General features: G+C 50.8%; 1 protein-coding gene across 1 annotated transcript; it reads left to right on the forward strand.

The window, feature by feature from the left end:
- The first annotated feature begins 315 nt into the window (after nt 1-315).
- Nucleotides 316-21,036, forward strand: Itga10 (integrin subunit alpha 10). The gene is made up of 30 exons (XM_051198871.1): nt 316-367; nt 1,689-1,800; nt 1,995-2,104; nt 2,320-2,411; nt 2,619-2,733; nt 3,940-4,067; nt 4,423-4,571; nt 5,276-5,426; nt 6,096-6,261; nt 6,368-6,441; nt 6,648-6,792; nt 6,970-7,118; nt 7,338-7,481; nt 7,623-7,826; nt 8,372-8,502; nt 9,231-9,397; nt 9,506-9,648; nt 10,049-10,162; nt 10,361-10,446; nt 10,705-10,846; nt 11,013-11,105; nt 11,253-11,329; nt 11,495-11,584; nt 12,000-12,084; nt 12,448-12,561; nt 12,733-12,813; nt 12,950-13,063; nt 19,150-19,245; nt 19,918-20,031; nt 20,331-21,036. Exons 1-30 carry the CDS (start codon nt 316-318, stop codon nt 20,394-20,396), a joined length of 3,504 nt encoding a protein of 1,167 aa, XP_051054828.1. The 3' UTR covers nt 20,397-21,036.
- Nucleotides 21,037-26,488: the final 5,452 nt, after the last annotated feature.

Genomic DNA, 26,488 nt, shown 5'->3' on the forward strand with positions numbered 1-26,488 from the left:
AAATGGGAGGAAATCACTATTGAACAGATAAACTGGGGAAAGTAGCCTCAGAAAAGGTCAAAAGCTGTGTTCTCGTTGAATGTTAGCGAAGGCCTCCAGGGGGCAGCAGCGAGGCAGAGGCCTGGACTAAGATCCTTCTGTCCTCTTGGTCTGGGGCTCCCCACGGTTCCCCACCACCACCCCTCCCACTCCGTCCAACTTTATTTTTAGCCGCCAGTGGGAGGGGGCAGGATAGGAGGGGAAGTAAAGAAAGCAGCAAAGGCGAGGGACAGAGAGGCACAGAGGACTTCTTGGACGAGACGAGACAAGCAGGCAATGGCGCGCCTCTCCTTCCCCCACCTGTTCTTGTCCTTGGCGTTGCTGACAGGTGAGGGAAGCAAAGTCATGGTTTCTGTTGGGGATGGAAGATACGAACATTGCTTAGAATTGGGACCATTACCGTTAAAATTATTTGGGAGTTCGGGTCAGAGGTTAATACTGATACTGTATTTCATGCGTGCGCTCATATTTTTTGGACAGAGGTTGAGTAAGATTTGTAACTAGTTATCTAAAATCTTTGCCCTAAACTCCACAGAAATGAGGATACAGAATAGAAAGATATTTCTCCTCTTCCATGCAGCTAGTCTGGTCCCATCTTCTCCCTACCATTCTGCTCCCTGAGGCATAATTGCTTTACTATGTGGTCAGAACTCTGGGTCCATCTGAAGAATGATCTTCAGTTCCTGGTCTTATAACCCTGCCAATTTCCTGGATACAAAAAGGCTCACACACAAAATACCTTTCTGAAAGTGAGCAGAGTTTGAGTTAGAGTTACAGATGCTGGGGTGTGGGAGTGAGGCGGAGAGTTGCTTGAATGTAAGGGGCAAGACCACAGAGAAGAGAAGCATGGGAGGGACAAGAGGCCTAGAATTTTCCCCTGCTGGGTACCCTATAATCTCTGTTTCCTAAAATACCAGCTCTGATCTTATGGCAATTGGGGTCAGAAGAAAGGGATCAGCAGGACCCCATTGGGGACCCTTAGAGTGGACCAGTTTCAGGGAACTACGGGAGTAGGCTAGGGGTAGTTGGGAGGTGGGGGAGCTACGCAGCAGGTTATGGGGAAGTTTTTTGGGGGGTTGGTAGGACCATTAACAAGGGTAGATGGCAAACCATGTGTGTGGGCAGGCGGGTGGATCCACCCAGTTAATTAGCACTGAGGTTTGTAGGGCTGGAAGCAACCAGCATCCTAGGCCTTGGAGAAAGAGTGCAAGTGTGACAATGTCAAGAGAGATTGGAAAGAGGAGCCACCCAGACACGGAGCTCTTCGCCTTCCTCTTCCCCTCCCCATGGCCCTGGGTTTGGGAAGAGGTGGTTATTCTGAGGCTGCAAAACGGTCCTCTCCCTCTCCTGACTCTTGTGGCTTAGGAGGGTGTGTAGGAGGAATGATGTGGAAAGAGTAACTTGACCTTTCCAGATGAGTCTGCGAATGAGATCTCAGGAGTGAGAATGGAAATGCAGCTGTGCCTCAGCATGGCAGAGGCCCTAGGACCCCACGCAGGAAGAGAATCATCCCGCCTGGGGCTCTGAGTACATGATGTTGACAAAGGCCAGGAGCACTCATGAGCAACCAGGCAGACGCACTGAGGGGGTGCCTCTCTAGTTCTACTTCAGTTGATCAGTTGATGCTAATTGTGGTCCTGGCCTCCCAGGTCTCTGCTCCCCGTTTAATCTGGATGAGCATCACCCACGCCTATTCATGGGGCCACCAGAGGCGGAATTTGGATACAGCGTCTTACAGCATGTTGGGGGTGGACAGCGATGGTGAGAAGGAAACAGGAGGACCATGAGACTGGGACTGGGGTAGAGCTGGTAAAAAGGGAGGCAAGGTAGATGGGACTCTAAGTTGGTCTTTGAAAGTCCTGAGGGCTCTAAACTTGCCACCTCCGTGCACTTTTCCTCTTGCCTATATTAAGAGCCATGTTCACCTGATGCCTATATCCATATTCCTCTCCCAGGATGCTGGTCGGCGCCCCTTGGGATGGGCCTTCAGGTGACCGGCGGGGGGATGTTTATCGCTGCTCTATAGGGGGCTCCCGCAGTGCCTCATGTGCCAAGGGCCACCTGGGTAAGAAGATGTCTGACCCTTCCCCTCCTAATCCCTGATGTTGACACCCAGAAACCGAGTCCTTGTACATCAGCTTCTTTGCCCCCGTAACCCATACAAACCTTGCCTTCAACTTGATACTGACTCCTTTTCAGTGTCTTCCCAAACTCTCCTGAACTAAAGCACCCAACCTTTGACCCCATGACTTCATTCTCTTCTACCCCTCCTCCAACCAGGTGACTATCAACTGGGAAATTCATCTCAGCCTGCTGTGAATATGCACCTGGGCATGTCTCTGCTAGAGACGGATGGTGATGGGGGATTCATGGTGAGCTAAAGGGCCTCAGAAGTTCATGGCAGGGAAAAGAGCATATGGTAAGGGAAACCATTCTATACAGAAGAGTCAAGGAATTCAAAAACCCTAGAGAACAAGATAGGGTACCCATGGAGAGAGCTCGATGTCTTTTTAACTAGATGCATGTTCTGAGGGGCCCCTTTCAGGCCTGGGAATAACTATTTCCCCTGCCCATCCCAGGCCTGTGCCCCCCTCTGGTCTCGTGCTTGTGGCAGCTCTGTCTTCAGTTCTGGAATATGTGCCCATGTGGATGCTTCATTCCAGCTTCGGGGAAGCCTGGCACCCACTGCCCAACGTGAGCCAGTGCAAGGGCCTGAGAACTGGGTTCCCAGATGAGGGCTGCTGGGCGGGAAAGTAGGAGCAAAGCTCCACAAAGGGTCTGCATGGCTGTCCTCACTCCCAAGGCTCAGCAGAGGGCCTGCATGGCTGTCCTCACTCCCAAGGCTCAGCAGAGGGCCTGCATGGCTGTCCTCACTCCCAGCTGTGGTTGCAACAGGGTCTGCTCTCTGCTAACAGATTCAAATCCAGACTCCTCACCAGAGCATCAAGACAACAGGATCTGGCTCAACCTTAAACCCCAGCTTGTCCTCCCCACATCCTCAGCCATCACGTTTACGTTTTTATTCCTGTGTGCCATTTATTTTTGGACCTCTGTTTCCCTTTGCTTACAATGTTCTCTACGCCAGTGCATTTTCTCAGAACCTTCATTATCTTATTTTTGTGGATCATATGCATACCCATTGAGCACTCTGCTATTGAGTTCTCGTCTACTCCTTTTATATATCTTATTTGCTGCCTTGTTATAAGCACTTCCCCACCAGCCTGGTCCCAGAGCTGCATCAGCCCCAAATAACATGCAGAGAAACTGTATTAATTATGAAACTGTTGGCTGGTTACTAGCGTTTCTTATTTGCCAGCTCTGTCTAAATATTAACTCATTTCTATCAATCTAAGTATTTTTACATGGTCTTACAGGAGAGAGAGAGAGAGAGAGAATCAGGATCACTTATTCCTCTCACAGCCTACATCTTGACTTGGGATTTGACTGCCTCAGCTTCTCAAGTACCAGGACAATAGACATGTACTGTCATGTGTGGCTGCTGCTACCTCTTTGGTTTACCACTATCAGAAATGACCCTCTGGGCTGGACCTGCCCCTTAGTGGCACATTGGCAGTACTTGAGTAGAGCCCTTAGTTCAATTCACACACACACACACACACACACACACACACACACACACACACACACTGCTCTCAGTCTCCCATAGCAGAGAGTAGTGGTGGGATTCTACCTAGTGCATGTTTCATTCTTCATACTTGCCCATCTCTTTTTCATTCATTTCTACACTTAGGACCCGGCATCGTCCTTTCCTTGCATGTAAGAAAGAAGTCCCTGACAAATGCTTACTTTGAAGCATCCTCCTGTGACATTTTCCCCTGTTGACTCCATTCCAGAACCCTTCCATGTCTTTGTTTCCCATCACTATATTCCCTCTTCTAGGCTGTCCTACGTACATGGATGTTGTCATTGTTTTGGATGGCTCCAATAGTATCTATCCCTGGTCTGAGGTGCAGACTTTCCTTCGGAGGCTGGTAGGGAGACTGTTTATTGATCCAGAGCAGATACAGGTAAGTGAAGGACACATGGATAGGCTCAGAGTGAAAGAGATAAATACCTATGGTCCCTTCAGTGTAATCAGGCATGCCCAGCCTCTTGACATGACACCAGGACATTGTCATCTAGAGAACTCATGCTCAAGAATTGTGCAGTTAAGTTGCCAAAAAAGTCACAAAAACCTCATACTGTCTGAAGTAAGTTTGTGATTTTTGTGTGGGCCATACTCACAGCTGTCCTTTGCTCCATGAGGTTGCTTGGGGCCCACAGGCTGGGCATGCCTGAGAGGTGTTCATTTCCCCTCCATCCTTTGTTCTCCATCCTCTCCAAACATCCCATTTGGGTACATACATGGCTTATTATTCTCAGGTAGGACTGGTACAGTATGGGGAGCGCCCTGTGCACGAGTGGTCCCTGGGAGATTTCCGAACCAAGGAAGAGGTTGTGAGAGCAGCAAGAAACCTCAGCCGGCGGGAGGGGCGAGAGACAAGAACTGCCCAAGCAATAATGGTGGCATGGTGAGGCGTGGCAAAGAGGATATGGGAGCGTGAAGGATCCGCGGGCTTGTGAGAGGGCCTGGGGTGTAGGTGTACATCACAAGATGCTCTGCGCGCTTGTCTTCTTCTTGGTGCCAGGGGCTCATGGAGGAAGGCTTGGTTGGCTGCTGCCACTGCATTCTCAGCTACTGTGTTTTACAGTGTCTGTGGGTGTTCCTTTCCTTGTCTATTTCTGTGGCCAGAACCCCATTTCTTTTCCTCTACTCCTGTGTCAATTCTGATCTTTTGCTTTTCAACCGCTAATGTCCTAGCTTTCTCTCTAAACACGATCCTAAACTAACCTCTGGGGAGACTGCCTGACCCGACGACTAGTGTCTATATTCCATTCCCTTGATTTGTCAACCCAAACGCAGCATTTGCTGAATAAGTCTATGAATGAATAAAGCTTCTACTTATTTACACTGATGATAGGTTATTCTGTATGCTCGGTGGCATCCAAACAGTCAAACTGTGACTTTGTTCCAGTTTGCACGTTAGACACTGTTGGGGAATGGCCTGGGAGACACAACATCTGAATTCAGTGAACTGCTGACAGTGTTAAATACATTGTGTGTCAGTGTGTGTGAATGTGTACATGAGTGTGTGAGCATGTGTGTGTGCCAGTGAGTGTATACTCACATGCACACTTGTATGCATAACCATATCGCATCCTTTTCTCTTCTTAGCACAGAAGGGTTCAGTCAGTCCCGGGGGGGCAGACCTGAGGCTGCAAGGCTGCTGGTGGTTGTCACTGATGGAGAATCCCACGATGGAGAGGAGCTTCCAGCAGCACTAAAGGCCTGTGAGGCTGGGAGAGTAACACGTTACGGGATTGCGGTGAGACTTGACTCTGGTGCTTTTTGGGTTTGTTTTGTGTTGTGTGTGTTTGTATATGTGTGTGTGTGCACATAGCACGAGTGTGTGTGTGTGTGTGTGTGTGTGTGTGTGTGTGTATGAGAGAACAACCTCAGATGTTAGTCCTCACCTTTCACCTTGTTTGAGACTGTATACAATAAGCCAGGCTAGCTGGCTCACAGGCTTTGGGTAAGTGTGGCCAGCAGTTCCTCTTTGCCTTGTACTTGTGGTAGGCACGGCCAGCCTTTAAGATAGGTTTGTCAATTCTACCTCCACCGGCCACAACACCAACAACAGCTCTGTTGGCAGAGGAAATAACCTTCTGATGCAGCTTCCTGTCTCCTGGTAGGGCCATGCAGGGTTGCAGATAAGCTTGAGCTACTGTGTCCAGCATTTTATGTGGGTCTGGGGATCTGAACTCAGGTTGTCAGGCTTGTGTGACAAGCACTTTACTCACTGAGTCATCTCCCAAGACCAAGAATTGACTCAATCTAGAAAGACAGATGGAGAAAGGTTTTCAGGATATGAAACAGAGAAAATAGTATTAGCTACTGCCTAGACTTCAGTCATTATTCCCTTCCCTCTTCTTTAGTTGGCTATGTTCTGTATCAGCTCTAACAACTTCAAGATAGACCTCCATCTTGAACTCAGGTCCTTGGTCACTATCTCCGAAGACAGAGAGACCCTAGCTCTTTCCTTCGGGAAATCAGAGATATCGCTAGTGATCCAGATGAGCGATTCTTCTTCAACGTCACAGATGAGGCCGCACTGACAGACATTGTGGATGCACTGGGAGACCGAATTTTTGGTCTCGAAGGTGATGATTATCCTGGTGAAATGGAAGGTCAGGTTGGGGGCATTCTAGAGTGAGTTCTGTAGAACGAGCTCCCCTGATAGCGCTTTGCAATTATCTCGTGCCCAAGGGTCCCGTGGAGAAAATGAAAGCTCCTTTGGACTAGAAATGTCTGAGATTGGCTTCTCCGCCCACCGGCTGCAGGTTGGATAGACCCCGATCCTCTGCAATCCCCGACCCCTTGATTTCTTCATAATCCTCTCCAGCCTCTGACTCAGATAACTGCAGTCCTAAGACCCTTCCAGATTTCTCCTTGTACCCCCTGCTTCCTGACCTTCTCTGCTTTTCTGACTACAGTGGACTCTTAAGAGAGCTCCTTCTCAGTACTCTCATTTGGCTCTGCCCCTCAGGATGGGATTCTCTTTGGGATGGTGGGGGCCTATGACTGGGGGGGCTCCGTACTATGGCTTGAAGAAGGTCGACGCCTTTTCCCCCCACCAACGGCCCTGGACGATGAGTTTCCCCCGGCACTGCAGAACCATGCAGCCTACCTGGGTAAGTAACAGAGTTGCAGGGAGCTGGGGAGATGGGGGAGACTCAGTAGCAGATGTTAGGCACTCGCTCTAAGGGCAGCTTTCCCCTGATCTCTCTTGAGAACTCACCTTATGCCTTTAGCACACCCTCTGCTCTCATCATCTTCTTCTTTTATGTCTGATCCCTACTCGCTTCTAGGTTACTCTGTTTCCTCCATGCTTCTACCGGGTGGACGGCGCCTCTTTCTCTCGGGCGCACCGAGGTTTAGACATCGAGGGAAAGTCATCGCCTTCCAGCTAAAGAAAGATGGGGCTCTGAAAGTCGCCCAGAGCCTCCAGGGGGATCAGGTATGATCATGGGAGGGAGGGACCCTTGGGTCCTCAGCTTCCAGGCTGAAGGAAAGAGTGAGAAGGGAAAGAAAGCCCATGCTGGATTCTGGTAGGCAGGCTGTCAGGGATGTAAGGACCAGACTGGCAGAGTGGTGAGTGATGAGTGCTTCCTGCTGAGTCAGCAGTCCACCGTGACCTTCCCTTTTCTCTGGGATCATCACCGCCCTCCACACCCAGATTGGCTCATACTTTGGCAGTGAGCTCTGCCCTTTGGATACAGACAGAGATGGGATAACTGATGTCTTACTTGTGGCCGCCCCCATGTTCCTGGGTCCCCAGAACAAAGAGACTGGACGTGTTTATGTGTATGTGGTAGGCCAGGTAAGAATTGGAGGGACCCCCTAGGGTGTGTGTGGGGCGATGGTGGAAGGAAGGGAAGAGAGAGACACATATATTTGAGAGCTTGCTAAGGGGTGAGGGTCACCAGATAAGTAACTCCTTCTATCTCCTCACTACCACAAGCAAATTTTGCTGATGCTCCAAGGAACTCTTCAGCCAGAACGCTCCCAGGATTCTCGATTTGGCTTTGCCATGGCTGCTCTTCCTGATCTGAACCAAGATGGTTTCGCTGATGTGGCTGTGGGGGCACCCCTGGAGGATGGACACCAGGGAGCACTGTACCTGTACCATGGAACCCAGACTGGAATCAGGCCCCATCCGACCCAGGTGAGCAGTGCTGGGATAAAAAGCAGTGTGACGGCACATGCCTTTCATCCCAGAAGGCATCTCTGTGAGTTCAAGACCAACCTGGTCCACAGAGTGAATTCCAGGCTAGCCAGGACTCCATGGTGAGATGCTATCTCAAAAACAAAATAGGAACAGACAATTGAAAATGGGACACAGTAGTGGGAATGGGAGTTATTTTCTTTGCTTATTTATCATCCACTTGGCTTAAGAGTCATACCAAGCCAGTGCCTTATTTATAGATTAAAAAATGAGATGGTAATTGAGGGATTCTCAAGATAAGCAAATTTTTCTTATTCTCTTGATGGATGGAAATGTTAGAAATAGCACTCTGGAGGCAGAGGCAGGAGGATCTCTGTGAGTTTGAGGCCAGCCTGGTCTACAGAGTGAGCTCCAGGACAGGCTCCAAAGCTACATGGAGAAACCCTGTCTTGAAAAACAAGACAGAAAGGAAGGAAGGAAGGTCCCAACAGAAGGAGAGAGGAGCAGGTGTGAGTCTTCCTCCGTCTTCCTTCTCCTCCTCTCAGCGGATTGCTGCCGTATCCATGCCACAGACCCTCCGCTACTTTGGCCGAAGTGTGGATGGCCGGTTAGATCTGGACGGAGACGATCTTGTAGATGTTGCTGTGGGTGCCCATGGGGCAGCCATCCTGCTCAGGTGAGGAATTCAGCTTGGGTAGCAGTGAGCAGCATGGCGCAGCTTGTAAGAACAAAGGTCACAGATTGAGATTTGGGTTTTTTGGTCAACTAATCTGATGCCTAAATTCCTAGCTCATAGAATGAAAGTAGTTGTCACTTACTGGTTTACTGTAGATATCAAATAAGGTAATCTATGTAAAGATTGTTAACAGTGCTCACTTATTTTTGTCTATTTTATGTGTATGGGTGTTTTGCACTGTGTCTGTGCACTGTGTATACGTGCAGTGCCTGTAAAGACCAGAAGAGAGGGTCAGATCTCCTGGAACGGAAGGTTTACAGCTGGCCTTGAGCCACCAAGTTGGTGCTGGGAATCCAACCTGGGGCCTCTGGAAGAGCAGCCAGAGCTTTTAACCGCTGAGCCCTCTCTCCAGCGTGACAGCAGTGTTTATCAGATGGAATGTATTGTTGTCTGACTTCTGTCATAGGCTTCTGAGAAGCGTGACATATTCAGACCTTAAATTTTGTACACGGGGAAGCATGGACTGAGGTTGCAGTTCTCTTCCCCTGCTTCTGGAGTACAAGCTCAGACTCTCAAGAGCTCTACCCCCAGCTCCATCCCCCAGTCTCTCAAGAGCTCTACCCCCCCCAGCTCCATCCCCCAGTCTAGGGTTGTACTTTTGGGGGTGGGGTGGGGGTGGAGGGCACTTGCTTATTCCTTTTAGCATTTCTTTCCCACCTTATTCCCAGCTCCCGGCCCATCATACACCTGCTACCGACCCTGGATGTGATGCCACCACACATCAGCGTGGTTCAGAAGGACTGTAGGCCGAGAGGCCAGGAGGCGGCCTGCCTGACTGCAACCCTGTGCTTCCAAGTGACCTCTCGCACTCCTGGGCGCTGGGATCGAAGATTCTGTGAGTGACTACAGTGTATCCAAGGCCACCCTCAAGTGCTGGCCCACCCTGATGCCTGCCTCTGTGATGTCTGCCTCTGTCCCCCCTCACGCTAGCCTCTCCCTGCAGACATACGGTTCTCAGCGTCACTGGATGAGTGGACAGCTGGGGCGCGTGCAGCCTTTGATGGCTCTGGCCAGCGGCTGTCCCCTCGGCAGCTCCAGCTCGGTGTAGGGAATGTCACTTGTGAACGGCTGCACTTCCATGTACTGGTGAGGATGGGACAGGCATGACTTTGTACCAGGCCTGAGCGTGTGGGAAACCTGGGTCCCAGGGGAGTTTCAGCCAGGTCAGCAACAAAACTGAAGTAGAGAGATTGAGACCATTCAGACTCTGGGGTCAGGATGGTACGATTGGAACCCTAGGTCTATAGTTTGTCACCATGAACTCTGCCCAGTCACTTAGCTGCCACATCTCAGTGTCCTTGACTGGAAGGGATGGTATGTCCTGATAACTGTATCATTCCATCGTACTGTGACAACCGTGGGACAGTGGCCACCCAGGACATAGAAAGTGCTTCATGTATGGTCACACTTAACGTATTCTGCAGAGCCTGGCTTCAGCTCTAACCCTGGTTCCCCAGGATCTGCCCTTCACTCTGCTTTCCCTTAGGATACATCGGATTACCTCCGGCCAGTGGCCTTGACTGTGACCTTTGCCTTGGACAACACCACAAAGCCAGGGCCTGTGCTGGATGAGGGATCATCCACTTCTATCCGAAAGCTGGTGAGCAGTACCATCCATGATGTTCTGCTCTGTCTAGGGCCTCCATCCTGCCCTCCCAGTGTACTTAAAAGGGGGAGCAGGGGTCACATACGAATGGTGAAATCTGATCCAGGCTCTGGTGATCAAAATGTAGCCTCTCCTCACTTTTCCTCCGTCCTTGCCTGCCTTCCAGCCCTCAGACCATTAACTCTCTTCTAGGTCCCCTTCTCTAAAGACTGTGGCCCTGACGATGTATGTATCACAGATCTGGTGCTTCAAGCTGAGATGGACATCAGGGGCTCCAGGTTAGGCGGAGATAAGCTAGGCAAACCAGAAGGGACTCAGGGGAGCTAAAGAGTTGTTTTGTTTTTGAGACAGGTTCTCTCTATGTAGCCCTGGCTGGCCTGGAGCTTGCTATGTAGACCAGGCTGGCCTTGACCTCACAGAGATTTACCTGCTTCTGCCTCGAAAGAGCTGGGATTAAAAAGCATGTGCCCCATGTTGGAAGTGAGACTTTTGATTCTTCTTTACCTCTTAGTCTTTCCTTTATCTCCCATTTGTAGGAAGTCCCCATTTGTGGTTCACAGTGGCAGACAGAAACTGCTGGTGTCAGCAACCCTGCAGAACAAGAAGGAAAATGCCTACAATACTAGCCTGAGTCTCAGGTTCTCTAGAAACCTCCACCTGGCCAGTCTTACTCCTCAGGTACCCTTGGGGGGAAGGGACTAAGGCAAAGGAGAGGAAGGAGGAGGAAGTTGGGAACTTCAAGCGCTGGCTCTGGGGTGCTCTGGAGAAAGGCTCAGTGTCAGCATTTTAGAGGGTGGAGGTGCAGCCCCAGCCCCAGCTCTGACTTCCATCCCTCTGCCTTCAGAGGACCAAATCAGTGAAGGTAGAATGTACGGTCCCTTCCGCGCATGCCCGGGAATGCATCGTGGGCCAGCCAGTCTTCCAGGCTGGGGCCAAGGTGAGTGTGGGCCCACAGTGAGGAAAGGGTCTGGGATCCACGGGGCATGAAGTTCTGCGGGCGGGAATAGACATGGCTCTTGCTCCTCTGTGGGTTTTTTCCCAAAGAAGAATGTATCATTATCCCATCTGCATCCCTTACCCCCAGGTGACCTTTCTGTTAGAGTTTGAATTTAGCTGCACCTTCCTCCTGAGCCAGGTCTTGGTGAGGCTGACTACCACTAGGTGAGAACAAAGGAGCTTCCTCCAGCCCTCTCCCACCTCTTCAGGGGTCTTGGTGGAAAGTCAGAGAAGTGGGTGGCTGGAAGGAAATAACACTGACTCCTCTAGTAGCAGAGAGGGCCCCTGAGAAGGGCCTGGCATGTGAAACTCTCCCCCTTGGCCCTACAGCAGTAGCCTGGAGAGAAACGAGACCCTTCAAGACAATACAGTTCAGACCTCTGCGTACATCCGATACGAGCCTCACCTTATGTTCTCTAGGTATGGCTGGGCTCCCGGGGCTGGGACCTGCTTTGACCCGGACTCATGCTCTTTGTGTTTCCTCCCTGTCCTTCCTTGTGTTTGTTTCCGTGTTCCCAGGAGCACAAATCCTTGGGCTGCTCGGTCTTTTGGTCCTCACCCCCTCTTGTAGTTAACCTTTGCTCTTAAGCACATTACTTTCCTGGGCTTTGCCAGGTCCTGGGCATTGGAACTAGGATAAAGAGATATGGGGCTAGAGCCATTTTTGAAAAAATCAAGTTTGTGTTATTTTCACTTTCCTTCTTGGTCATGCATCCCTCATTATCCATGTGCTGGCTGGCCCTGCCTTTCCTGAATCCATGTTTGTGTGCTGATCATGTGCTCTGTGTCATTGTCATGGCCACAACTTTACACCCCTTGGCTTGGTGTCTACAAGTGAGTCCACTCTGCATCAATACGAAGTTCACCCTTACAGGACTCTCCCAGTGGGTCCTGGCCCTGAATTCAAAACCACTCTTCGGGTGAGAAGCTGGAGGGGGTGGGGTGACCTTGGCATGCAGGGGTGGAGTTGGGGGAAGGGGAAGAGCAATGGCTGTGCAGGGAAAGATTCGTCCTTGAGTGGGTAAAGGGGAAGAGATGAAACTGGTCCTCTGGTTTTGGTTTGTTGGTTTGTTTGTTTGTTTTCTTTGGTTTTTCAAGACAGGGTTTCTCTGTGTGGCTTTGGAATCTGTCCTGGAACTTGCTCTGTAGACCTGGCTGGCCTCGAACTCACAGAGATCCACCTGCCTCTGCCTCCTGAGTGCTGGGATTAAAGGCGTGCACCACCACCGCCCGGCTGAAGCAGGTCCTCTGTCGCCTCTTTCCAATTTAAATTCATCTCCCAGGTTCAGAACCTTGGCTGTCACATGGTCAGTGGCCTCATCATCTCAGCCCTCCTTCCAGCTGTAGCCCACGGGGGCAATTACTTCCTGTCGCTATCTCAAGTCGTCACTAGCAATGTAAGTCTGGGCTAGAGCGAGTGGAACCCTGCAATCTTGAACTAGTGGACTCCTATCTGCTGGTCCACTGCTCTCAGAGCTGCTGGGGCCATTCTTTTTTTACCTGAGCCTTGGGAGGAAGGAAAGGGATTATACGTAGGAGGGTTATAGGAGTGGCTGATCTTCTTTTAGGCCAGCTGCACAGTACAGAACCTGACTGAGCCCCCAGGATCCGCTGTGCACCCAGAGGAGCTACAGCACACAAGCAGACTGGTAGGATTCCCTGGAAGATGTCTGGGACAGGTGTGCAAGTAGAGATTATGACTGCGTGGGAAGTAGAGATGGGAGCTGGGAGCATGGAGCACAGAGCTAGCCACTCCAGGGTCCTGACTTGTCTCTCTTCGGATAGAATGGGAGTAACACCCGGTGTCAGGTTGTGAGGTGCCACCTTGGACAGCTGGCAAAAGGGACTGAGATCTCTATTGGACTGCTGAGGCTGGTTCACAACGAATTCTTCCGGAGGGTAAATCTTTCCTTTTCTTCCTTTCTGCTTTTATTAGAAACATTAGCATGAGACTGTGAGGTGGTAGATAGGCTATTCAAGTTCAGCTTCTTTTTGTTTGACCACAAGCAAGTGATTTCATCTCTCTAATCTTTCTTCTTGATCTTTTTTGTTTGTTTGGATTTGTTTTTTGTTGTGTTTTGTTTATTTGCTTGAGACAGGATTTCTCTGTGTAGTGCTGGCTGTCCTGAAGGTCACTCTGTAGACCAGGCTGGCCTTTAACTCAGAGAGATCCACCTGCCTCTACCTCCCAAGCTCTGGGATTAAATGCATGTGCTACCATGCCCAGCTTTTCCCTGATCTTTAAAATGAGAACAGTGATGTCTAGCTTGTGGAATTGTTATAAGGAGGTAATGAGATGGACACATGGCAAGCCCTTGATACAACCTAGCAACCACCCTTGTATTTTCCTCTACTTAGCAACCCTTAGGATTCATAGGAATCAATTAATAGAATGCCCACATTTAATCATTAATTCATCAGAATAGGTGTGGTGATGTACATCCTTAATCCCAGCAGAGGCAGAGGCAGATGGATCTCTATGAGTTCAAAGTTCACAGCTATCCTGGTCTATATGGCAAGCCCCATGCCAGCCATACGTGTGCATGTGTGTCTATATGTAAGTGTGTGTGTGTGTACTTGTGTATGTGTTCTTGTGTGTGAGTGCTTACAGAGAACAGAAGAAGGTATCGGGTGCCCTGGACCTGGAGTTATAAGCAGTTACCTGGGTGCTGGGACTGAACTCTGGTTCTCTTCCAAAGCATCAAACACTTACTGTCTCACCCACCCCCCACCCCCAAGATTTCAGTGAGTTGCTCCTGTTAGCCTTGACTTTATTTGGTCTCCTGAGTGGTGTACACCTCCTGAGTGCCGGGGTTAGGGTGTACACCTCCTGAGTGCCGGGGTTAGGGTGTACACCTCCTGAGTGCCGGGGTTAGGGGTGTACACCTCCTGAGTGCCGGGGTTAGGGTGTACACCTCCTGAGTGCCGGGGTTAGGGGTGTCACCTCCTGAGTGCCGGGGTTAGGGGTGTCACCTCCTGAGTGCCGGGGTTAGGGTGTGCACCTCCTGAGTGCCGGGGTTAGGGGTGTACACCTCCTGAGTGCCGGGGTTAGGGGTGTACACCCTCCTGAGTGCCGGGGTTAGGGTGTACACCTCCTGAGTGCCGGGGTTAGGGGTGTACACCTCCTGAGTGCCGGGGTTAGGGGTGTCACCTCCTGAGTGCCGGGGTTGGGGTGTACACCTCCTGAGTGCCGGGGTTAGGGTGTATCCCTCCTGAGTGCCGGGGTTAGGGTGTCACCTCCTGAGTGCCGGGGTTAGGGGTGTATCCCTCCTGAGTGCCGGGGTTAGGTGTGTGCACCTCCTGAGTGCCGGGGTTAGGGGTGTACACCTCCTGAGTGCCGGGGTTAGGGTGTACACCCTCCTGAGTGCCGGGGTTAGGGGTGTATCCCTCCTGAGTGCCGGGGTTAGGGGTGTACACCTCCTGAGTGCCGGGGTTAGGGTGTATCCCTCCTGAGTGCCGGGGTTGGGGGTGTGCACCTCCTGAGTGCCAGGGTTAGGGGTGTCACCTCCTGAGTGCCGGGGTTAGGGTGTACACCTCCTGAGTGCCGGGGTTAGGGTGTATCCCTCCTGAGTACCGGGGTTAGGGGTGTACACCTCCTGAGTGCCGGGGTTAGGGTGTACACCTCCTGAGTGCCGGGGTTAGGGGTGTCACCTCCTGAGTGCCGGGGTTAGGGGTGTCACCTCCTGAGTGCCGGGGTTAGGGTGTACACCTCCTGAGTGCCGGGGTTAGGGGTGTATCCCTCCTGAGTGCCGGGGTTAGGGTGTACACCTCCTGAGTGCCGGGGTTAGGGTGTATCCCTCCTGAGTGCCGGGGTTAGGGTGTATCCCTCCTGAGTGCCAGGGTTAGGGTGTACACCTCCTGAGTGCCGGGGTTAGGGGTGTATCCCTCCTGAGTGCCGGGGTTAGGGGTGTCACCTCCTGAGTGCCGGGGTTAGGGTGTACACCTCCTGAGTGCCGGGGTTAGGGTGTATCCCTCCTGAGTGCCGGGGTTAGGGTGTATCCCTCCTGAGTGCCGGGGTTAGGGTGTACACCTCCTGAGTGCCGGGGTTAGGGTGTATCCCTCCTGAGTGCCGGGGTTAGGGTGTATCCCTCCTGAGTGCCAGGGTTAGGGTGTACACCTCCTGAGTGCCGGGGTTAGGGGTGTATCCCTCCTGAGTGCCGGGGTTAGGGGTGTCACCTCCTGAGTGCCGGGGTTAGGGGTGTATCCCTCCTGAGTGCCGGGGTTGGGGTGTATCCCTCCTGAGTGCCGGGGTTAGGGATGTACACCTCCTGAGTGCCGGGGTTAGGGGTGTCACCTCCTGAGTGCCGGGGTTGGGGTGTGAACCTCCTGAGTGCCGGGGTTAGGGTGTACACCTCCTGAGTGCCGGGGTTAGGGGTGTACACCCTCCTGAGTGCCGGGGTTAGGGTGTACACCTCCTGAGTGCCGGGGTTGGGGTGTGCACCTCCTGAGTGCCGGGGTTAGGGTGTACACCTCCTGAGTGCCGGGGTTAGGGGTGTCACCTCCTGAGTGCCGGGGTTAGGGGTGTCACCTCCTGAGTGCCGGGGTTAGGGTGTACACCTCCTGAGTGCCGGGGTTAGGGGGTGTATCCCTCCTGAGTGCCGGGGTTAGGGTGTACACCTCCTGAGTGCCGGGGTTAGGGTGTATCCCTCCTGAGTGCCGGGGTTAGGGTGTATCCCTCCTGAGTGCCAGGGTTAGGGTGTACACCTCCTGAGTGCCGGGGTTAGGGGGTGTATCCCTCCTGAGTGCCGGGGTTAGGGGTGTCACCTCCTGAGTGCCGGGGTTAGGGGTGTATCCCTCCTGAGTGCCGGGGTTGGGGTGTATCCCTCCTGAGTGCCGGGGTTAGGGATGTACACCTCCTGAGTGCCGGGGTTAGGGGTGTCACCTCCTGAGTGCCGGGGTTGGGGTGTGAACCTCCTGAGTGCCGGGGTTAGGGTGTACACCTCCTGAGTGCCGGGGTTAGGGGTGTACACCCTCCTGAGTGCCGGGGTTAGGGTGTACACCTCCTGAGTGCCGGGGTTGGGGTGTGCACCTCCTGAGTGCCGGGGTTAGGGTGTACACCTCCTGAGTGCCGGGGTTAGGGTGTACACCTCCTGAGTGCCGGGGTTAGGGGTGTATCCCTCCTGAGTGCCGGGGTTAGGGGTGTACACCTCCTGAGTGCCGGGGTTAGGGGTGTCACCTCCTGAGTGCCGGGGTTAGGGGTGTACACCTCCTGAGTGCCGGGGTTAGGGGTGTACACCTCCTGAGTGCCGGGGTTAGGGGTGTCACCTCCTGAGTGCCGGGGTTAGGGGTGTACACCCTCCTGAGTGCCGGGGTTAGGGTGTATCCCTCCTGAGTGCTGGGGTTAGGGGTGTACACCTCCTGAGTGCCGGGGTTGGGGTGTACACCTCCTGAGTGCCGGGGTTAGGGGTGTCACCTCCTGAGTGCCGGGGTTAGGGGTGTACACCCTCCTGAGTGCCGGGGTTAGGGTGTATCCCTCCTGAGTGCTGGGGTTAGGGGTGTATACCTCCTGAGTGCCGGGGTTGGGGTGTACACCTCCTGAGTGCCGGGGTTAGGGTGTACACCTCCTGAGTGCCGGGGTTAGGGGTGTCACCTCCTGAGTGCCGGGGTTGGGGTGTCACCTCCTGAGTGCCGGGGTTAGGGGTGTACACCTCCTGAGTGCCGGGGTTAGGGTGTACACCTCCTGAGTGCCGGGGTTAGGGTGTACACCCTCCTGAGTGCCGGGGTTAGGGGTGTATCCCTCCTGAGTGCCGGGGTTAGGGGTGTACACCTCCTGAGTGCCGGGGTTAGGGTGTATCCCTCCTGAGTGCCGGGGTTGGGGGTGTGCACCTCCTGAGTGCCGGGGTTAGGGGTGTCACCTCCTGAGTGCCGGGGTTAGGGTGTGCACCTCCTGAGTGCCGGGGTTAGGGTGTACACCTCCTGAGTGCCGGGGTTAGGGGTGTATCCCTCCTGAGTGCCGGGGTTAGGGTGTACACCTCCTGAGTGCCGGGGTTAGGGTGTATCCCTCCTGAGTGCCGGGGTTAGGGTGTATCCCTCCTGAGTGCCGGGGTTAGGGTGTACACCTCCTGAGTGCCGGGGTTAGGGGTGTATCCCTCCTGAGTGCCGGGGTTAGGGGTGTCACCTCCTGAGTGCCGGGGTTAGGGGGTGTATCCCTCCTGAGTGCCGGGGTTGGGGTGTATCCCTCCTGAGTGCCGGGGTTAGGGATGTACACCTCCTGAGTGCCGGGGTTAGGGTGTACACCTCCTGAGTGCCGGGGTTGGGGTGTGCACCTCCTGAGTGCCGGGGTTAGGGTGTACACCTCCTGAGTGCCGGGGTTAGGGTGTACACCTCCTGAGTGCCGGGGTTAGGGGTGTATCCCTCCTGAGTGCCGGGGTTAGGGGTGTACACCTCCTGAGTGCCGGGGTTAGGGGGTGTCACCTCCTGAGTGCCGGGGTTAGGGGTGTACACCTCCTGAGTGCCGGGGTTAGGGGTGTACACCTCCTGAGTGCCGGGGTTAGGGGTGTATCCCTCCTGAGTGCCGGGGTTAGGGGTGTCACCTCCTGAGTGCCGGGGTTAGGGGTGTCACCTCCTGAGTGCCGGGGTTAGGGGTGTCACCTCCTGAGTGCCGGGGTTAGGGTGTACACCTCCTGAGTGCCGGGGTTAGGGGTGTCACCTCCTGAGTGCCGGGGTTAGGGGTGTACACCTCCTGAGTGCCGGGGTTAGGGGTGTACACCTCCTGAGTGCCGGGGTTGGGGTGTATCCCTTCTGAGTGTTGGGGTTAAAGGCATATGCCACCATAACTAGCTTATTTACTGTTACAGTGAACCTTTGTTAAGCTACTAGAGGGCTGGGGGCGTGACTCAGCAGGTACAGTATGAAGACTTGAGTTCAGACCCCAGGACCCACATGGAAAGCTGGATACAGTGACATGTGCTTATAAACCCAATAATGGTGACATAGGAGAGTGATTCAGGTGCACCCCCAGGAGCCCACTGGCCCCCTAATCTTGCTTGCTAGACAAAGTTAAAACACACACACACATCCCAGCACTTGGTGCAGAGGCAAGTTGATCTCTGTGAGTTCAGGGACAGCCTGATCTGCATAATGAGTTCAAGGTCATTCAGCCATGTTTATACAGTAAGAATCTTTCCCCCAAAAATGTGACAAGCCAGTGAGAGTCCCTGTCTCAAACAAAAGGACAAAAGGTAGGTTACCTAACGATAACGCCCATGATTGTTTTCTTTACCTCCACACACAAGCACAAGCACACACACACACACACACACACACACACACACACACACACCCCTACCTGCACACACACACACACACACACACCAGTACACATTTGTCATAGACACTGGCAGCACAAAGGCTGATCAGACATGGTCCTTGACATCAAGGGTCTTTATAGGCCAGTGAACAAAGACAACGGTGTATTAGACTCAGGAACCACGATGCGCTTCTCAACACAGCTTTGGTAAGGGGTCTCTGTTGAGTTGTATGGTAGGCACTTGTGCTTATGTCTACCCTGTCTCACTTGCTCTTCTTTCAAAGTCAACAGGATTCAGTCACAAGGGTCCACTGAATGACTCTCATCCTAAGCACTTCCCAAAGGCCCACTGCTAAACACAACAGCTGGATAAAGGTTCTCCCTCTTAATACCTTGCAGCAGACACCAAGACTGCATACATGAAGGCTTAAGGACACTCAGCCCCCACAGAGATCCTCCCTCCAGGATTAGTGGGGGGTTGGTAGGAAAGACATCCCTAGTTTCAGAGTAGAAAGTTTCAGCTCCACGGAGGTCCCTGAAAGGAAAGGGGAGCGGGACGGCATTGTCATCAGAGTATTTTCAGAGTGGGCTTGCTGTGTATTTCCCTTCGTTTTTCCTATCATTTTCTGGGCTTCGGGGCCTGGTAACTGCCACGGAGTTCCAGCTTTGCTCTTGGAATTCCACACCACCAGATGATAGCTCAGTTGAAATGTTTTCCCACCTGCTTGTTCCGCAGGCCAAGTTCAAGTCACTGACAGTGGTCAGCACCTTCAAGCTAGGAACTGAGAACGGCAGCGTCCTGCAACTGACAGAAGCCTCCTCCCAGAGGGAGGTAGGTCTGGGGCCGTGGAAAGAGTGGCAAGTGGATGGGTAAAGGGTGGCCTTTGTCTTCTTTAGTTTAGTTTTTAAAATCTGATGTGTATCCATGTTTTGCCTGCATGGGAGTGTACCATGTGAGTGGAGGTCAGAAGAAGGCATTGGAGTCTCCCAAAATGGAGATGGGTTTGAGCAGCCCTGTGGGTACTGGGTACCAAACCTGGATCCTTTGCAAAAACAAGTGGTTTTAACCACTGATTCATCTCTCCAGCCCCACAACGGGATTTTTCAGAACAAAACTATATCCATTAGGCATAGTGGCCTGTGAATATAGTTCTACCGTCTTGCTCCTTGCTTCAGTGTTTTTAAGTAGAAAGAGGTTTCTGTTATTTTTGTTTTGTTCTCTATGTAGGGGCTGTTTTTGTTATAATGTTTCGCGTGAGGCTAGCTGTGTTAAAGGACACATATAAAACATATAAAGCGCAAGTCAGGTGTGGTGATGCGTGGCTGTAATTGCAGCACTGGAAGGCTTAGAGAGGAGGCTTGCCAGGAACTGAAGGGCAGTCCTGGACATACAATGAAACTCTGCTTCAAAAACAAACAAACAATCCCACAGAAACCCGCCTCAAAAGCAAACCATGGCAAATCAAACCAAAACAAACCCAAACAAAATCTCCTTGATATGCAGAGCCTGTTGGAGGTAATTCGGAGCCGCACCACCCTCATCTCCCTGTGGATCCTCGTAGGCAGTGTCTTGGGAGGGTTGCTCCTGCTTGCTCTCCTTGTCTTCTGCCTGTGGAAGGTGAGCCCAGCTGTTGTGGGGGGGGGGGAGCATCGCGCCCACAATCTGAAGCATCTCATTCAGTCAAGGACAGGCTGTGTTAGGCAGTTAAACAGGCCTTGGGGGGGGGGGTCGTGTTTGGATCTCCTTCACTCTGTTCATCCCACAAATGTTGCTTGAGTTAAACTAAGCCAAAGAAAATAAATGTGAATCCCATTTTTGGGAATAGAACAAACGCGAAACCTCAGATAAACTGGAGGGCTATTAGCAAGGCCCCCCATCAGGGCATCTGGCAGTGACTTGAGTCTTTCCCTCCACAGCTTGGCTTCTTTGCCCGTAAGAAAATCTCCCAGGAAGAACAGACTGATGAGAAGTTGGAGCAGTGAGTGAAGAGGGAGGCTCAGAAAGTCCTCTTTGGCAGCCTTTTCAAGAGACTCCAGGGTTGGAGGCTAAAAGGGAAAAGATGCTTCTGGAATATGTCTCCAGACCTGCAGCCTGACTTGACTTTTGAGCCATGGGTATGCAGCTGGCAAGAGATGAGGCTTTGCCTCAGACACGAAGGGCTGGCACCAAAACACAATGTCTCCACCCCGTGCTTTCCTCCTCGCCCTGACTCATTCCACAGCCAACATTAGGTCTTTGGAGCCCTAACCCCCATTACCAGGCGCCAAAAGATTTTTTTCCTGACTCCTTTCAGATTCCCTTTGTCCTCCCTCATAATTCCAAAAAGAAGGTTCACCCCCACCCCCACCCCACGCTCACCTTCCTGCCTGCTCCCTACTCTGCAGGAGAGAGCTGACGTTGACTTAAAAGAAGTAAAGTCAACATCTGCTGCTTTCCTGTGGAGTCCAGTGATTCATAGAGCCGGATGGGGAGAGTCAACAGGAAAAGAGGGAGGAGAAAAAGCCACAAGAGACATTCTGTACAATTCCAAGGCACAGAGAAGCGTTCAGACAGGCAACCGCCATCCCTCCTGAAACCTGAGACTTCGCAGGACGCCCGCCCTCAGGTGCTGGGGAAACCCAGCTGGCCCTGGGCTCAGGCGTCCCAACCCTCGTCCGTCTCTGGGAGCAAAACCAGGACCTGGCGCTGAATTTTCTGGAGCCAGGAGCCTCCTGGTGCTTCAAGCTGGAATAGCAGCGGCTTGATGTTGGGAAGCCCTCTCACAACAGGAGCTTTGGGAAACAGCAGCCCCCACCCACTCCATGGGATCTGCATCAGGAGGCCTAAGTGGTTGGCACATCTGGGGAGTAAGCCCCTACTTGTGCAGCATCAGCTGGCTCTATAGCAGTAATCTCCCCGGAAGATGTTCCTGGGACTCCTGTTGTGTGTTTCTCGCAGGAGTAAACTTTTCAGCCATTACTTGATGTTTACTGGAAATCTCGAGTTAACTCTGACTCCTTCCCTCTTGTGCTATGCTTTGGTTCATGGGCAACCGGAATTCTCACAGTAACTGGCTGGGAAACTTTTCTTTTCTTCTTCTTCTTCTTTTTTTTTTTTTTTCTGTAATTAAGACTTCGATTTGAGAAGAGAGGAGATCTGATTGGGCAGTTGCCCAGTTGCCACTGAACCTGTCTTCCCAGGCTGTTCTAGCGGCCTGTCTGCAGTGTTTATTTTGGTGTCTCTAGTCTTCTGCAGAGCCTCCCTCCTGGGCATTGTTGTTTCTATCACAGTGATCAGATGGTCAGAACAAATAAAATCCAGTATCAAATGACTTCTGGGGGCTGGAGAGATGGCTCAGTCATTTAAGAACACTAGCTGGTTTTTCAGAGGTCATGAGTTCAATCCCCAGCAACAACATGATGGCTCACAACCATATGTAATGAGATCTGGCGCCCTCTCTTGGCCTGCAGGGATACATGCAGAGAGAATACTGTATTAATAAATAAATCTTTTTTAAAAAAAGAAAAGAATATTCTGGCTCTGTTTGAGTTTCCTAGGATTTAGATTGCTCAGATACGGAAGTATTGTGAATGTTTTCTGTGGCTTTTCAACAAGAGATCCACTCTAACATCCTGGAATTCTCACCTACTTATGGCACCGTATAAAGTATTCTGGAAATGCATAGGTTGGATTGAACCCGGACCCGGGTCTTTTTTCCTTCCTCCCTCCCTCCCTCCCTCCCTCCCTCCCTCCCTCCCTCCCTCCCTCCCTCCCTCCCTCCCTTCCTCTCTCCCTCCCTCCCTCCCTGCCTGCCTTCTTTCCTTCCTTCATCCCTTCCTTCATGGTTTCTCTGTATAGCTCTAGCTGTCCTGGAACTCAGTCTGTAAATTAGGTTGGCCTCAAACTCAGAGATCCACCTGCCTCTGCTTCCCCGGTGCTGGGATTAAAGGCGAGCACTGCAAAGCTCAGATGTTTTGTTTGTGCTGTATCTTCTTGAACAAGTCAGAATTTCTCAGAGATATGGTACAGATTAGGAATAAAGGCATATTTGGGTGTATAGGCCACCCTGTTTCAAATACATATGACCTGGGACAGATATAACTTCTGTGTTACCCTTCTCATGTCTAGATTAGAGGTTCCAAGAACCAAATGGGACAGTCTAGGAAAAGTGAACATGTAGTAAAAACTTAATAAATAGTAGCCACAATTACAAAAATGTTTTCTTATAAAATAGTCTACCAGTCAGTGTGCTGTGCAGACTAAGCAGGAGGTATACTGAAGTATCTAGTGGTTCCCTGCTCCGATTTGGTTCCCCTTTATGCTGTTTGCTCCCTGTGCCGCATGCCCTTTGAAGCAGACTCTGAGCTTCTGTGGTGTTAATTGACTCTTAACTCAGGGTTCTGATGGTAAAAGTCAAATATACTTGGTTTCTTTAAATACCTGGGTGGGTTTTTGTTTGATTATTTGTCTGTTGCCATGGTGGTTGTTTTGAGATAGGGTCTCCTTTAGCCCAAGCTAGCCTGAATTAGGCAAGGCTACCCTTGGATTCTTGGTCGTCTTGGCTCTACTTTCCAATTGCTGGGGTTATAGGTATGTACCATCACATTGGTTTTTCTAGGCAATTCATGGGACACCCAGGGTGAGGTGGGATGTCCTTCTGCATGCTGTGAATATATGTTGTTCCCATTGGTTGAGAATTAAAGCTGCTTTGGCTATGGCAAGACAGAATATAGCTAGGCTGGAAATCCAAACAGATGTGCAGGAGAAGGGAGGAGTGTAACATGAAAAATAAAGGACCCAGAGGCTGATACTGGGGTCCAAACTTCAAGTTGAATGTCAGAAAAGCAAAGCAGCTGGCCACCAACTCTCACTTCAATCTCTGGCTGAAAGGGCTGATCCATACATGAGCTCTTCACCAAGTCTCAAGCTGCCTCTCCTCAGTGTGGCTGGAGAATGAATGCCTTTACTGAGACCTTGCTTCTGTCTTATATACCTCCCCAGTATTGGAATTAAAGTTGTGAGCTGTAATTCTCTTTTAGACTGATTCACTCTTGTGTAGATCTGGGTGGCCTTGGACTCACAGAGATCCGTCTATCTCTTAATCCTGAGTCCTAGGATTAAAGGTGTGCACCACTACCTCTTAGCCTCTGGCTGCTGGGATTAAAGGTGTTTGCCTAGCTTCTGTGGCTTGTGGCTGACTTTGCTTTCTGAATCCTTAGTCAAGCTTTAATGAATCATAAATAATATGTCACTACAAGAGGTCAAGAGGAATTCAAGACAGCCACCCAAGAAGAGAGATGCTAGCAGCAGCATCCTATGGAGAAAGATGCCAGAACAGAGGTGCCACACCATGCTTCAATACAGAGAATAATAGAAATGGACTAATTTATATGTAGAGCTAGTCAGTGAGAAGCCTGAGCCATTGGCCAAACAGTTATAATTAATATTAAGCCTTAGGATGATTATTTAATAATTGGCTGTGGGGACCAGCGGGTAGGAGAGAAACCAGTCCAGTGGAACTGTGCGAGACAGAAAAACTAACAGCTACACGTACTTTTGTAGCCCAGTGAACTTGTACACTGAATCAGTTGCTTTCTAGAGATGATGATTTTTGCCTCTGTTCCTGTCAGGCAAGGACATCACTGTTTCAAGCTGGCCAGTGGTTTAGTGACAGGAAGTGGCCCACAGCAATCCCTCTTTGTACTTCATGTGAATTATAACTTGACTGGCCCTTATGGAGCATGTTATGTCTAGAGCTTGGGCCGAGGCCATACTTACATTGAAAGCATTTCTCAGGGATGGAAAGATGGTCCTGTGTTAAGAGCACTTGCTTTGAGCTGTGTGGTGGAACATGCCTTTAATCCCATTTTGTGGGAGGCAGAGGCAGGCAGATCTCTATGAGTTCGAGGCCAGCCTTGTCTATAAAGTGAGTTCCAGGACAGCCAGGTCTTGATGAAAGTTTTCTGTCCCAGCCTGGTCCTGCAGCCATTAGCCCCAAATAAACACACAGATGCTATATTAATTATAAAACTTTTGGCTGATGACTAGGGCTTCTTATTGGCTAGCTCTATCTTAATTATTAACTCATTTCTGTTGATCTAAGTATTTCCCCATGGTCTTATCTTACAAGAGAAATGTCCAGACTTGTTACTCCTTTGGCTGCCTGCATGGCAACTCTGGCGGGCCCTCTCTGCCTACCTTTCCCAGAATTCTCATCCTAGTCCCGCCTATCTTTCTGTCTCATTATTTATTCATCAACCAGTAAGAGAAATATACATACAGAAGGACTTTTCCCATCAAGGGCTATTACACAGAGAAACCCTGTCTCAAAAAAAAAAAAAAAAAAAAAAAAAAAAAAAGTAGTTGCTGCTATTGTAGAGGACCTGGACCTGGGTCTGTTTCCCAGAACTCATGTAGTGGCTCACATCCATTCTAACTCCAGTTCCAGGGAATCAAAATTTTGATTTCTTCTGACTTCTGCTGACACCAGGCATGCACCTGGTACACATACATCATGCATACATACATGCAGACAAAATACTCATACACATAAAATAAATAACTTTAAAAACCTTTAGAGAGAGAGAGAGAGAGAGAGAAAACATCTCTCACCTCCTTACAATGAGCCTCTAAAGGGAAATGGGTGTTACTGAAGACTGGTTTGTCTCTATTTTGGGGAGTAGTTGTTTGTATTTTTTAAATTTATTTATCTATGTGTTCTTGTCCATGTGAGTGTATGCTGCATGTGTGTTGGTACCCTTAAAGGTCAGAAGAGGGCATTGGAGACTCCGGAGCTAGAGTTACAGGTGATTGTAAGCATCCCAGCATGGGTGCTGGCTGTTCTCAGTGGACAACTTGCCGATACCCGAAATGAATTACAATACAGAAATGGAGGATGCACTTGTGTTCAGATCTTGAGGCAGGAAGACACGGGCTTTTGATACGGATGTTGAGGCTGGGTGGCACAGTCCTTTAATTCAGGCTCCAGGAAGGCACACCTGTAATCTGGGCCACAATTTCCCTTTCTGCTGGAAGCCTGTGTAAGGACGTGCGAAGAAGGAAGGGCTCACCCGTTCTCTGCCGGCTGGCCCCTGTCTTGTCAGCGCACCCCTCCTCCACTGGCTTTGCAGCTACTTCTCCGGGTTGCCAGCGTAAAGAGAAGACCAGCTGAGACACCCAGCCTCACAGCCTCGTGGGTGAACAACTACTACATTCTCGAACTTTCCATTCACAGCTTGCCATTTTTGGATGGTGACCTATAAGTCATTCCGATAAATTCCCATATGTATATGAATATATGAATGAATAAACCTCTTAGAGAGGGAGAGAGGCAGAGAGAGAGCTTCATTCCATAAGTTCTGTGTCTCTGGAGAACCCTGACTAATATAGTCATCTGGGAGAGCAGGAAGTAGTCTTGATTGCTGAGCCTCCCTCCAGCCCTTTCTTCTTTATATCCACATAATTAAAAGAACACTTTGAGGCTGGCAGATAGCTTAGCAGGTAAAGGTGCTTGCTACAATGCCTGATTCCCCAGGGTGCAAATTATCCCCAGGTTGCATATGATGGAAGGATTAAACCCCTGCAAGTTGTCCTCTGATCCCCACAACTGTGCCATAGCAACAGGCCCCATCCATATAAATGCACGTGAACACAGAAATAAAGAAATGTAGTAATTTTTTAAAGAAAACTTTTATTTTTCCTTTGTGTGAAAAATATTAACCTTTTGGCTAATAGCAAACGTATTATTTGAATCCTCCTAGCAAGGATATATCTGCTTCCCATCCACCCTCAGCTCTAGAGTAGGGTTTTCTCTAACTGCAGCCTATTCCTCTGAAAGCCCGGTAGTTTTTTGAAGCAAAACCCGTGTTGAAGCAACTGTAGAAGCAATGGTCTCTTCTCCAACACTAGACTGTTCCTTTCTTGTTGCTTCTTTGGTCATTCATTCATTCATTCATTCAATAGACATTAAAGACCTAACATGTACCAAGCAAGGGGACTAATAAAAAATACAACTGCTGCCATCAGAGAACCTGATAGGAACACCAAAGATGCAACCACACAACAGGCTAAAGAACTCATCACAGGTAAAAGGGGA

The sequence above is a fragment of the Phodopus roborovskii genome, unplaced genomic scaffold (genome assembly GCF_943737965.1).
Source record: "Phodopus roborovskii unplaced genomic scaffold, PHOROB, whole genome shotgun sequence".
NCBI classification, from domain to species: domain Eukaryota; kingdom Metazoa; phylum Chordata; class Mammalia; order Rodentia; family Cricetidae; genus Phodopus; species Phodopus roborovskii.

What these genes read in the sequence shown, in the direction of transcription:
- Itga10 (XM_051198871.1), top strand. Translation starts at nt 316, where the DNA reads ATGGCGCGCCTCTCCTTCCCCCACCTGTTCTTGTCCTTGGCGTTGCTG. An exon ending in TAACACGTTACGGGATTGCG is followed by an intron (nt 5,427 to 6,095) that starts GTGAGACTTGAC and finishes TCTTGAACTCAG; the next exon opens with GTCCTTGGTCACTATCTCCG. An exon ending in CCTCACCTTATGTTCTCTAG is followed by an intron (nt 11,585 to 11,999) that starts GTATGGCTGGGC and finishes GGTGTCTACAAG; the next exon opens with TGAGTCCACTCTGCATCAAT.